Raw genomic sequence first — 11,926 nt, forward strand, 5'->3', positions numbered from 1 at the left:
AAAGCATGTAACCAAATCCTCTCCTAATACAAGCATGCTAGCCGACGCCCAACCGTCTGTTTACCAAGCAATTTACACAACTGGTTAATATGTTCGACCTACATCAGTGATAGGCTACAGCCGGTATAAACGTTGTTGCAATTTAATTCGTCAGAAAAAGATTTATTTTTATTGCGTTACTCACTTTTCCTAAATAGAACTTTCTTTATTCAGTTATTTTATTCACGGCGTTCATAAGGCAATAAGAGTACTTCATCATTTACCTCGGGGCTAGTCGTTTCGTGCATTTAATTAATTAATAGGTGTTTTGCGTGACGTAAAGCAACAGAGCAATGATGCGTGTGACGTAATGCAATACATTTGTGATGCGTGTGACGTAATGCAACAGAGCAATGATGCGTGTGACGTAATGCAATAGATTTGTGATGCGTGTGACGTAATGCAATACATTTGTGATGCGTGTGACGTAATGCAACAGAGCAATGATGCGTGTGACGTAATGCAATAGATTTGTGATGCGTGTGACGTAATGCAATCGATTTGTGATGCGTGTGACGTAATGCAATCGATTTGTGATGCATGTGACGTCAGGTGATTGACAGGCCGATCTAAACGGAACTTTTCCGGCCAGACATTTCATGCAATACTTTGAGAAAGTGCGTCAATGCAGTTCGGCTATTTAGTTCCTTAAAGTCTATGTTGGTGTGCAGCTGTGTTGTTGGTAAATGTAGCTTAACTGAAATCAAGCTCGCGTATCGAAGTTAAATTGTTGCGATTAAATGAACGATTAAGAACCTGTAAAGCGATATCAGGCGCTAGTCTACAATCCTACAACATTTTTATAGGTGTTTACATTGCTAATATTATTTGGGCTAGTTTGCGAGTTAGCGTTTGGGTTCGGGTGGCTCAGGTGTTACTATTCAATTTATTCTCCCATTTCCATTTCTTCCTTGCAATTTAAATTTTGACAACTCGTTTTGTTCCGTAAAAAAAATAGTTTAATAAGATTCTAAACCAGCGCCGAAATCAGTAGAAACGCATTTACGCCCCGCCCGCCTGCTATATATTGGATTTATGCCAAGTCATGTACATAAAGGTGCTACTACCTGAGTTAAAAAACAAGTAATTTTTTACTGATGGGCTATGATTGGGCAAAAGGGCATTTATATTTGTCACTAAGCAAAAACGCCATTGAAACTTTTAGTTTTTCTGTAATGCTTAAAGCATGAACAACAACATCAGAAGGGATTTCCCTGGTCGTTTTGCATGTAACTCACACCACATTCAGTTCATTGCTAGCCTGAGGCGTTCATATCACGATTGGTTTATAGAAATAAGTTTGACGGTTTGATTTTTGAATTTTTGCCTTGTATGCTACTTAATTTAACCATTTTTGGCAATATTTTTATACTAAATTACCTTAACTATCTAATATATCTTTGTTTAACAAATTTAACAGTTTGGTAAATCTAAACATGGTTTTATACATAAACTTTTGTCAATTTATTTTAGCTTATTTGTTAATTTGTTTGTTTTTTATTAAAATGCCATTCTGTATGACAATATAAACATATTTAACCTATCTTTGCCTAACAAATTTGGACTTTAAATGCAAAATTAGGGCGTACCTTTATTAATCTACAAACAAGTTGTTTAACTTTTGTTTTTTGTGTAGAGTTTTTGACTCCTACTTGTAAATAATGTGAAAAATAATCTGTAAAATAATTGGCCCCGAATTTCACAATGTTGGTCGAAGCAATTGGATGCACTCTTGTGGTTTTGCTTTTAAAGTTCTTGAACCTCTTCGACAAACCTTCCTCACCAAGATTACATCATTCAGAGTCAAAGTTTATCAAGGTACTTCATTAATGTTGCTGGTTTTTGAATAGTTTTATTCATTTATTAATTTGTTGGTTTTTCATATGTTTGATATATCCAGCTTTGAACTAAAAAGTTGGAATAAATGAAGTACTAGTTAAAATGTGTAAAAAATTTCTACCTAAAGTTCTGTATTTTACCAAATAATGCTAATTTAAAAAATGGTGGCAAATTTAAGAATATCAAAGCCCATACCGAAGTAGGTATCATTTTGAACGTTTCGAATAACTCTTTACTCATCTTAAACATAGTGATACCTACTTTTGTATGGGCTTTAATACTCTTATTACGTCTTACTACAATCTCCAACCAATATGCTCCAAAGGTGGTAAATTTGTTAACCTTATTCACACTTATGCTAATACAATTTCATAATAGTCCGATCTAATTGCAAAGCAAAGTGGTATAAAACAAAAGTAAATCCACAATGTTTCTATGTTGAAATTTTTCAAAGTTAGCCTACTATTAGTTTATATGGTATTTTGTTTTCAGCGTATCATATCTCGCTGTCCGTCCTTAAGCACAGTGTACCAGCCACCTCAGGTATGGGGAATGTGTGGCCACATTCAGACGGCAATTTATGGAAAGCTGGGCCGCTGGAACTGCCCTCGGCCGAACGGGAGGCGTTATGAGATCAAAATGGACACGGGGGAGACCGTGACCTTTGATATCTTTCAACCGATGGGAATCACAGACAATCAAGGTAATGGTTATATGCATGGGCGCTGAACTTTCAAAATTCCAGGGTGTTATTTTCTATCTTTTAGGATTTCTATGGAATTTAGGAAAGTTTAAACACTTTTGGTGAATTAAGACCGGTGCTACAAAAATAATTTTGCACATTTATTGATAACTTGGTCAAATTCCAGAGCTTTTTGATGCTCTACATGAAATCCAAGGCGTCTAAAAACGCTCTGCACACCCACATTCGGCGCCTATGGTTATATGTATACATATTTTTTAAATTTTGTTATTCTAATATAATGTATAAGTTTTTTAATGGTGAGATACAGAGTGAAATATAAAGCTATATAGACTGATAATTTTTTATTATTAAGGCTTAAAAGGACCATTTTTTTAGTTCTTTTATATGATTATTACCATAGGTCCCTTGTTATGATAGGCAACAGCAAGCCATTATTGTGCATTAGAACCCATTAGCTTGCTTTGGGAAAACCTTATCCCATGACAGTCCATTAGTGCACACATTCATTGCTTAACAGTAGCTGTTTTAAAGGTAGAATAATTGTTAAAGCCGTACAGAATAAATTATGTCAAACTACAACCTACAGTCATTATATTAATTCAAAACGTTCAAAAAATGCTTTCTACTTCTGTATGGGCTTTGATATTCATTCTACGTCTAACTACAACCTCCAACCATTATCTTAAGATTTATTCGAAACCTTCACAAAATGCTACCTTAGTTCTGTATGAGCTTTGATATTCACTCTGCGTCTAACTACAACCTTCAGGTGGTATCTGAAAAATTATTCGAAACAGTCAAAATGTTACCTACCTGTGTATGGGCTTTGTTATTTTTTCTACAGCCAACTACAACCTACAACCATTAAATCACCTAAGCAGTGGCTTTGTGTTAGGAAATGCACACTTTTTAGCTGATTCCAAAAGTAAAGATTTTAATTATATTTGTTTTGTTTTATTCAGAATGCCTAACGATTCTTGTGTGCCCTGGCATCTGTAATTCGTCAGAGAAGAAATATGTGCGTACGTTTATCCAGCACTTTCGTTACCAAGGTTACCGCGTTGTGTGCCTGAATCACATCGGATCACTTCCAAACGTCAAACTGACATCACCAAGAATTTTCACTTATGGTAGTTTTTGTTTTAAGTAGAATGTGTCATTGCAATACACAATTCATTAAATATATGTATATATTTTTATATGAAACTGACTAACATAAAAGTGTGTTGTAATATTTTTTCTAAAAGAAGTTACACTTAACCTTGTGTAAATTGCCTATTTTTAAGTAGCTTTTAAAAGTATGACCCTCTCACCGTTTTAGTTAAGATTTAGACGAATGATTTTATTGTTTTATTGCAATTTGTGTCACCACTAGGCACTATAAGTAAAAAAACAGTATATTTTTGACCCTTTTGTTTATTTTGAGAGTAATTGGAAATTGTATGGTGTACTTTTACTTTTTGTGATACTAATCTCATGAACTATTTAAGACAGGCACAACGCACAATAAAAACCAACAGCTTCAAAGCATCTAATTAGAATAAATGTAATTAAGGCACATTAAAAATAATGTAACTAAAATCAATTTAGTGCATAGCTTGATCTTTATCATTGATGAGCAACCAAAATCGTTTGTTCTACTGTATTCACTTTCAGGCAATCCTTATATCTAAATAAAATTTTTCATATAAAGTTTTTTAACCTATTTTCAGGTGACACTAAGTACTTTTCGTCGATGGTTGATTTTGTCAAACAAGAATACCCCACGACCACATTTATTATTGTTGGGTTCAGTATGGGCGGGAATATTGTGGTTCGATATTTGGCTGAAGATAAAGCAAGACAAAATAATGTTGTCTGTGTGGTCAGTTTATGTCAAGGCTATGATGGCCTAAGGTAATTGAAATTTTATGTTTAAAGGGTTGTTTTATTCAGATTTATGGTTTTACAGAACAAAGGCTTTGCAGTTATGAGTAAATATCAAATTTTTTAGTTCTGTAAAGTTGTTAAAAACTGTATGGGGACAAAATTTTTGAGTTCAACAAAGTACTTTATAAAATATAGTTTTTGAAAACTGCAAAATTAAAAAAATAAAAATAGAGGAGATTTGAAACTGGGTAAATTTGTATGTTCTGCAAGGCAACAGTAATGGTCTATCCTGAAAGTCAATTTTTTTTAAAAAGATTTAAACACTGTTAGGTTACATTTAAGAGTTTGATTTACTAGCTTATAAAAAACAGGTTCATATTTAAGTTGAAATGTCAGTTAATTACATGCGTTTCTTGTCGTAACAATGCCAGTATGTTTGTTGTGCAAACATCACAGTGTGACGTTAAATGACATCATTGCAACAATGATGTTTTAAAGCACGTAATGTTTGTTCAAAGGTCCACGGTTCCACTCACAAAAGGTTACAGGAGAATCTACAGCTACCTCGTCGCAGCAAACTTTAAAAAAGTCCTCAAACCACATTGGTAAACCATTGCACGCAGAAACAACTTAAAATGGCTATTGAAAATATAATATGTCATACAATGTGCGATGCTGCATTAACTATGTTACCAATATAAAAATCCTCAGTCTACTCCTAACAATTAGTGAATGTCAATAAAAATATAAAATTCATTGAAGTAAAAAATCGACCTATTATTGGTTGTCAAATTGGATAAAAAAGTTTGAAGTACATTCAAAATATTTTACTTTCCTTTACTGATAAAATATATTATTGTTTGGTTAATTTCTCATTGGGTTATAATTAGGGTTGGGCATTTGACCGGTCAAATACTCGACAAATAGGTCAAATATTGGTCAAATACTGTACACATTATCAAAATGCAATTGAAGTTTAAAATAAATCTTGATTTTACCTTTAAATAAATATATGACTTATTCTGAACTCAACAAAATAAATCTACTTTGCTATTATAAACACTTAGTTATTACCACAGAACATGTGTTTGCATCAGGTAAACCCAACCATTTTATATTTGAATTCTTTTAAAAAGTATTATTAAAAACTTATATCACAACAACCCTTAACAAATTGACAACATTTGAATTCAATATAAGTATTTGACCGGTTAAATAAAGTGCGGTCAATTGAAAGGCTTGCCAACCCTAGTTATAATACAATCTTGATAGCTTTTATATATTTTGAATTTTTTTAGTACGTAGTAGAATGCTAGCATTTTTATTTTACCGCTTTTTTAACTTTTCCTGTTAAGCCAAAAGGGTTTGCAAAATGAAAAAGTTTAAAAACAGCTGGCCTAGCTTTAATTTTTATACAATGAAGTAATTTTTTTAATTTAATTTGCAGGAACGAACTGTTTAACGCAGCTAAAATGGGCGACAACAATAACTTTGACCTCTACGACGACCCAAGGTCAACGAAAACAGAGGGGAAACGATATTTTGATGAGGAAAAAGTCAAAAGGGCAACTTCGATGTACGAAATAGAAGATGGCCTTCTCAGGTGAATAGTTGAATATTTAAAGCTATTTAGAGAGGAGTGCTTGCCTAACTAGGGTCACCCTTAGGGCTACATCCATGTTACACAAACTGTTTCATTTATATATAAATTGTTGTTGTTCATTCTATCGATATGCAAATGGTAGAATTATTAAAAAACAAAACCCTTAAAATACACCCCACTTGATCTTTAATCATTTAATTGGCCTCTTAATGTTGTGTTTTGTATTTCAATTTTGGCAAAATTAAGATGTGTTGTTACCGGTTAGTCGTCTTATAATTCTGTTAACGAGCAATATTTTTATTTTATATTTTGTTTGAAGGCATTTTGACGGACACTCCAGTGTGGGAGACTTTATGGAATATTGTGGATGTGCGCACTTAATTCATCACGTGAGTTGGAATTTGATATGAATATGCACGAAACTTTTTTCAATGCTTTGTTGTATTAACTCTCAGGAGCAATTAATTTTTATCCATGACGTTGACAAAAAAATGTCATTGTTTTATTAAAAAAATAAATAATTTAAACTGTACCCGTTTAGATTAAGACATAATGGGCTTCAAAATAAGTAAAAGAAATACATTAATGGTCACTTAATGTTAAAAAAAAGAACAAAATACTCTATTTTGGTAAAATTCGGAGTACGTAATTTTTCAGCAACCAATTTATTGAATTTCCAACTGCGCGAAAATTATACATAGCAGCCAATCAATAATGAAAAACACAAAAGAACGCGGTTTACAAGACATTGTTCAGTTACGAGGGCTTTTTCTTGCCTAGTCTTGAAACCATTGTTCCATTGTGTGTTTTTTGTTGTTTGCGTGCGATATATATTTTTGACCAGTTGCAATATTATTGTCCGAAACGTCGGTAAATTTATTAATAAAATATTTTAACAGTATATTAATTAATAAATTCAATTTGAGGGGAACGTTTAAAATGCTTTGATTCAAAACAAAAATTAATTTATTTCTAAATAGTTCATATTATGTTGCTTCTATTATTTATTTGTTTTAGATCGATCTTCCAATCTTGTTGTTAAATGCCGAGGACGACCCGCTTATTGTCACTGAAGTTCATGACGTGCCACAAACATTCAGTCGTAAGTTCTAATTATTTTCTTGTCAAAAATTTACCTAGTTTATATTTTCCCGATGACTTTTTTCATTTTTATTTATAACCGTGGTTCTCAACAAATGGGTAATTACGTCCAAATAAAGAGGGTATAGTTATTGACATTTTTATAAAAAATATCTTTTAAGGCTGAAAAGAAAAGGGTAATATCAGGCATTTGAATGTCGAATTCTTTAATTTACTGAAATGTAAATTTTTAGTTGTAGTGTTGATTCTTGTTTTGTTCATTCCTTAGTTAATCACAGCTTTCACGCGTCATAAATTTATGAAAAAATTGAAACAATTAAAAAAAAAGGATGTACGTGTAATGTAAATCCACTAAATGCTTCATAGGGTTGACCGAACTAAAAAGGTTAAAATCCTTTTGCTTTACCCTTTTACATCGTTGGAATCTCCATAAAAATGCTTGCTGAAATGCTGATTGCCTTTAGATGTTATCTGTCATAACTCTTTCAGCGTTGTGCAATCGATATTCCCGCACATGAATTATTAATGTGGAAGCAATCTAGCCACGTTTTGGTTTCAACCATTCATTTATTATTAATCACCAACACAATAGAAAACACTTTGATGTCCAACCGGAGAATTAAAAAGTTGAAAAGTTTGATCTGATTTTACCATTTGCCTTTAGGGTCAATTGATTCTATTATTTTGCTCTTTATATACTTATAAATCTTTGTAAATGGCCGTATTTGTCTAATTCTAAATCGCGCTTGTTCTATTTCGTGCATTTCAATAGCTTTCATTTCTACTTTGGCCAAATTAAGCACGGTTGTGCGAAAGTTTGTCGACATTATAACAGTTCTGTCAAAAAGACAATTGGGAAAAGATTGTAACCCTAGCCATCATCTTGAATTTATTGGTGATTTGCCATAAATAAGTTTAAGTTATTTTTTCTTCTATGTCAAGTTTTGCGTGATTTATATTGTTAAGCATGAAGTAGATCAATTTATTTGTTAGTCAGTAAGATATATGTTTATATTTCACTGTAATGCTATCAGTGGTGGCATAACTGTCATAATTTAAATTAATTTCAGTTATTTAATTTTTTTAAATAATACTTACATTTTTTTAACATTAAAATGTTGTTATTTATTGTGAAACTTGGTGCAACTAAAAAAAACTTAAAATTTATTGGTATATTGTACTTGACTGCCTTTTTGGTCCAACAACAAGCTTTTATGTGAAACCTATTCCAGGTCTCTATGGCTAGCTTTGAATTTTAGCTTTTATTGTGAAGTCCTAATGGTTATTTGCTTTAATTTAAACAACGATACTTAAGGCGTCATTATCTTTGACACATTTTGAGGATTATATTATATTATTTGTTTCTGTTGTAATTAATCCCCCAAAACTACCTGTAATTTATTTATAACGAAATACCAATAAATTCAGAACGATTGCTTTATTTTTTTTAACTTTAAAATGTTGTTATTTATTGTAAAACTTAGTGCAACAAGAAAAGGCGCTGTTTGTGACGACCAAACATGGCGGCCATCTTGGATTCTACAAGGGCAACTGGTACCGGCCCGACGATAAAACATTACTAGAGGAAGTTGTTACTGAGTATATTGAGGCTGTTATGGAAGAAGTCGAAGCTTAAGTTGAACTTGACAAATTCCCGCGGTTGTAGGTTCAAATCCCACCAAGAAAAAAGTTTGTTTCAAGTTGACTATTTTGCCTTAATATGTTCCATTTTTAGAATGGACCATACTTTTTTTTTATTGTGTTACATGATCTTATTTTATCAAAAAATTTATAATTGTTGCATAAAAGTTTCAGGTATGGGATGTTGTAAGTTTAGAGGTATTTTTGTGTAAATTGTGACTAAAAGTGTCTTATACCCATTTAACTCCGCTATGTCAAGAGTAACTATTTCGTCTTATTCTTTTGAACTAAGTTCCAACTCTAGCCTATGACTTTCCTTTTTACTTGCGGCCTTGGCATTTTATTTGCAAAACTCATATGCTTTGCTTTTTTGCATGTTTTTTGGTAATTTTCCGTCCATAGTTGTTATTATTTCCCGCTTACGTCATCCATTTATTTCTTTTTATATTCACAACTCTATTAAAGATTATTAAATATTATACTTCTGTTATAACCCACAAAAATGCTTTAATTTTGAAAAATTTGGTAAAAAATTGTGAATATTTTTTCTTATGCATTGCTGCCTTATTATTGGGACTAAAATGGACATATTTCAAGTTTTGTTTTCAAAAAAATTTGAAAATTTTGACAATTTCGAAATTAAGTACTACCAAATGTTTTTTTTTTAGAAATATACTTTTTTATGCTTTTCTTTTTTACTTTAGAACATTCTATTTCCAGTTAAGTTTTTGTTACGTGTATAAAAAAATTGTGACACATCAAAACCGAAATAATATTTTACGTTTAAACTTTCAAACTGTTATCCGTATTGTGAACTACGCAATTTCAAACACTATGAGCTGGAACCTTTATTCCCAATCAAAATGCATGATATTGTAAGAAATGATTTTAAATTGTTGCGACCATTTATTTCGGTGTTGTTTTGTGATTATTTTAATCTTTTCAGGTTTTTTGTGCTTAATAGTCGTTCGCGAAAGAGTCACTAAAATTTGTGGTTTAAGATGATTTCTAACAATTATTCCTTAAATTACTTATTTAATGAACCGTAGCGATAAATTATGACAATTCTTTGATATGAGCACACATTAAATTTGTTTCATTTCTGCAAAGGCGTTTAGGTTTAAAGTTGACTTGGTACTATTGTGTATTTGCACGATAAAAGTGCTTATTTTATTCGGCGATGTTTTGTAATCTCGGGTATTTGAGCATTTTGTTAATCCCGCCAAGCAACATTACTTACTATTTGGACGTAGTAAGAATATCAAAGGCCACATAAAAGTAGGAAGCATATTTTCACATGTTGAAAATAAATAAAGATTTATTGAAAAGTTTACAAAATGCCACCTACTTCTGTATGGGCTTTGATATTCATTCTACGTCTAACTATACAACCTCCAGTTATTATCTTAAGATGTTTTCAAAGCGTTATGCTTCTACTTCTGTATGGGTTTTGATATTCATGCTACTTCTTAAAATTTAAATGCTAAACTTATTCGAGTGAACCCTATTATGGAAAGACTTTTTGCGAAAATATTTGTATCTTGAAGGTTTCGCGGTTGAAAACGGTGATTTAACCTGAATACACTTAATATTTGAAGCAAGTATGGATTTTCACGCTCGTAAGCATAACTATATAATTAGTAAATCTATTGCTCTGTATATTTCTACCAATGGAAAACTAAAAAAGATTTACTTTTTAACTTGATGATTTGCAAATAGTGACTCTTTGACGATAAACCTTGACGTTTTTACGAAAATTTTTATTCTTTTCAGCTATATAAAAGTCCTATTTTTAGTAAAATGCAAATTTGTAAATTTTTAGTAAGATTTCAACTCAAACTTTTCAGTGATCGTCATTTTTTCCAAAACCACACGTTGTCGTAATAATCTAACTTAAACAAAAAGTTTAAACATGGCAATTTTCACTAATCGGCCAAAAATATTTGAAACCCTGGATTATTTAACTTTAAAACCTTTAAATGTTGCAGTTTAAAACAGTCGGTTGTTTTTGTTTATGATTTTTCATTGCTCGACATTTTAAGCGTTGCACTTTTTAATTAGCTGTTGTTCGTTTGTTTGTTTGCCTTATCATAATAAATATTATAAAGGAAGTTTGAATTTATTAATTAACCTTTGTAAGATGTGGCAGCACGTATCAACATTAGAGTGTATCTTTATAGAACCGAAAACCATCGGCGGCAGAACTATGAGTGTTACTTGTTAGCATTAAGGTACGCATTTATACTTCGCCATAGTTTTGAGATTAAAATGAGCAAGTTTTCTTCTATATTATCAACTGCATCAAAATAGATCCAAAGAGAAACATAAGGGTTAAAAAATATCTAAAAAAAATAAATAAAACCCCTGAATACTGATTTAGCGTCGCAAACGATGTCATCGGCGTACTTTCAGTTTCTGTATTTTAATAAAGAATTTTTTTTTACTTTTATTTCAGTTATTTTAAATCTTTTCTTTAATCTTATTTATTATGGATAAGAAAATCAGCAATTGGCAGTGTTGGAAAAGGCACAGATCTTAATATAAACAACAAAAATAACCGTTTTTAGCGTAACTGCATTATTCTGATGAAAAAAATTACCTTTGTGTTATGGTAACTTTATGCGGCAAACGATCCTCCTGGTATGTTCTATACTAGACGAAATACCCGGCGTTACCCAGGTTAAAGAATATTTACCGGTTATTCGGAAGATCTTCGTAAATGACATAAATAATGCAAAAATATTTTTTTTAATGTCATTACAAATTTGCTTATGCCTAAACGTTTGAACTAAGTGTCACTAAATAGAAATTTCAAATCTTGTGATGTGAAGTCGGTTAGCTATAGCGCACAACACTTGGCTAAGCATGCAATACATCTTTTAAGTAACGAAAACCCGTGACGTTTGTCAATTGAGATTAACTCCCAAACGTAAAACTTTAGGTTGCAGCAGCAATTTGATTAGACTTGCTTGATAGCGTCATGTTTAAGCAAATACGTAATCCCGGTGCTAAACTGCGTCAAACGTGAGAAAAATCCTTATTGAAAAAACAAATGCTTACTGTTAACTGCTGCAATAATGTGTGTGTGGCAACATTTCGCGAACTCTGCTAAGTATTGCGTGGGTAAG

General features: G+C 31.8%; 1 protein-coding gene across 1 annotated transcript; it reads left to right on the forward strand.

Annotated features, from left to right (window-relative positions):
- Positions 1 to 1,682: 1,682 nt before the first annotated feature.
- On the forward strand, positions 1,683 to 10,909 carry LOC146162875 (monoacylglycerol lipase ABHD2-like). Its single transcript, XM_083383962.1, has 9 exons — positions 1,683 to 1,857; positions 2,371 to 2,581; positions 3,547 to 3,714; positions 4,297 to 4,480; positions 4,972 to 5,058; positions 5,901 to 6,056; positions 6,376 to 6,445; positions 7,074 to 7,158; positions 8,642 to 10,909. The coding sequence occupies exons 1-9, from the start codon at positions 1,744 to 1,746 to the stop codon at positions 8,791 to 8,793; spliced, it is 1,227 nt and encodes a 408-aa protein (XP_083240088.1). The 5' UTR covers positions 1,683 to 1,743; the 3' UTR covers positions 8,794 to 10,909.
- The last annotated feature ends 1,017 nt before the right edge of the window (positions 10,910 to 11,926 follow it).

Source organism: Ascidiella aspersa, chromosome 3 (assembly GCF_963924565.1).
Source record: "Ascidiella aspersa chromosome 3, kaAscAspe10.2, whole genome shotgun sequence".
In the NCBI taxonomy this organism is placed as follows: domain Eukaryota; kingdom Metazoa; phylum Chordata; class Ascidiacea; order Phlebobranchia; family Ascidiidae; genus Ascidiella; species Ascidiella aspersa.

Coding starts and splice junctions, on each gene's coding strand:
- LOC146162875 (XM_083383962.1), top strand. CDS start 1,744: ATGTTGGTCGAAGCAATTGGATGCACTCTTGTGGTTTTGCTTTTAAAG. Junction 5,059..5,900: donor AAAGTCCTCAAACCACATTG/GTAAACCATTGC, acceptor TTTAATTTGCAG/GAACGAACTGTTTAACGCAG. Junction 7,159..8,641: donor CGTGCCACAAACATTCAGTC/GTAAGTTCTAAT, acceptor TGTAAAACTTAG/TGCAACAAGAAAAGGCGCTG.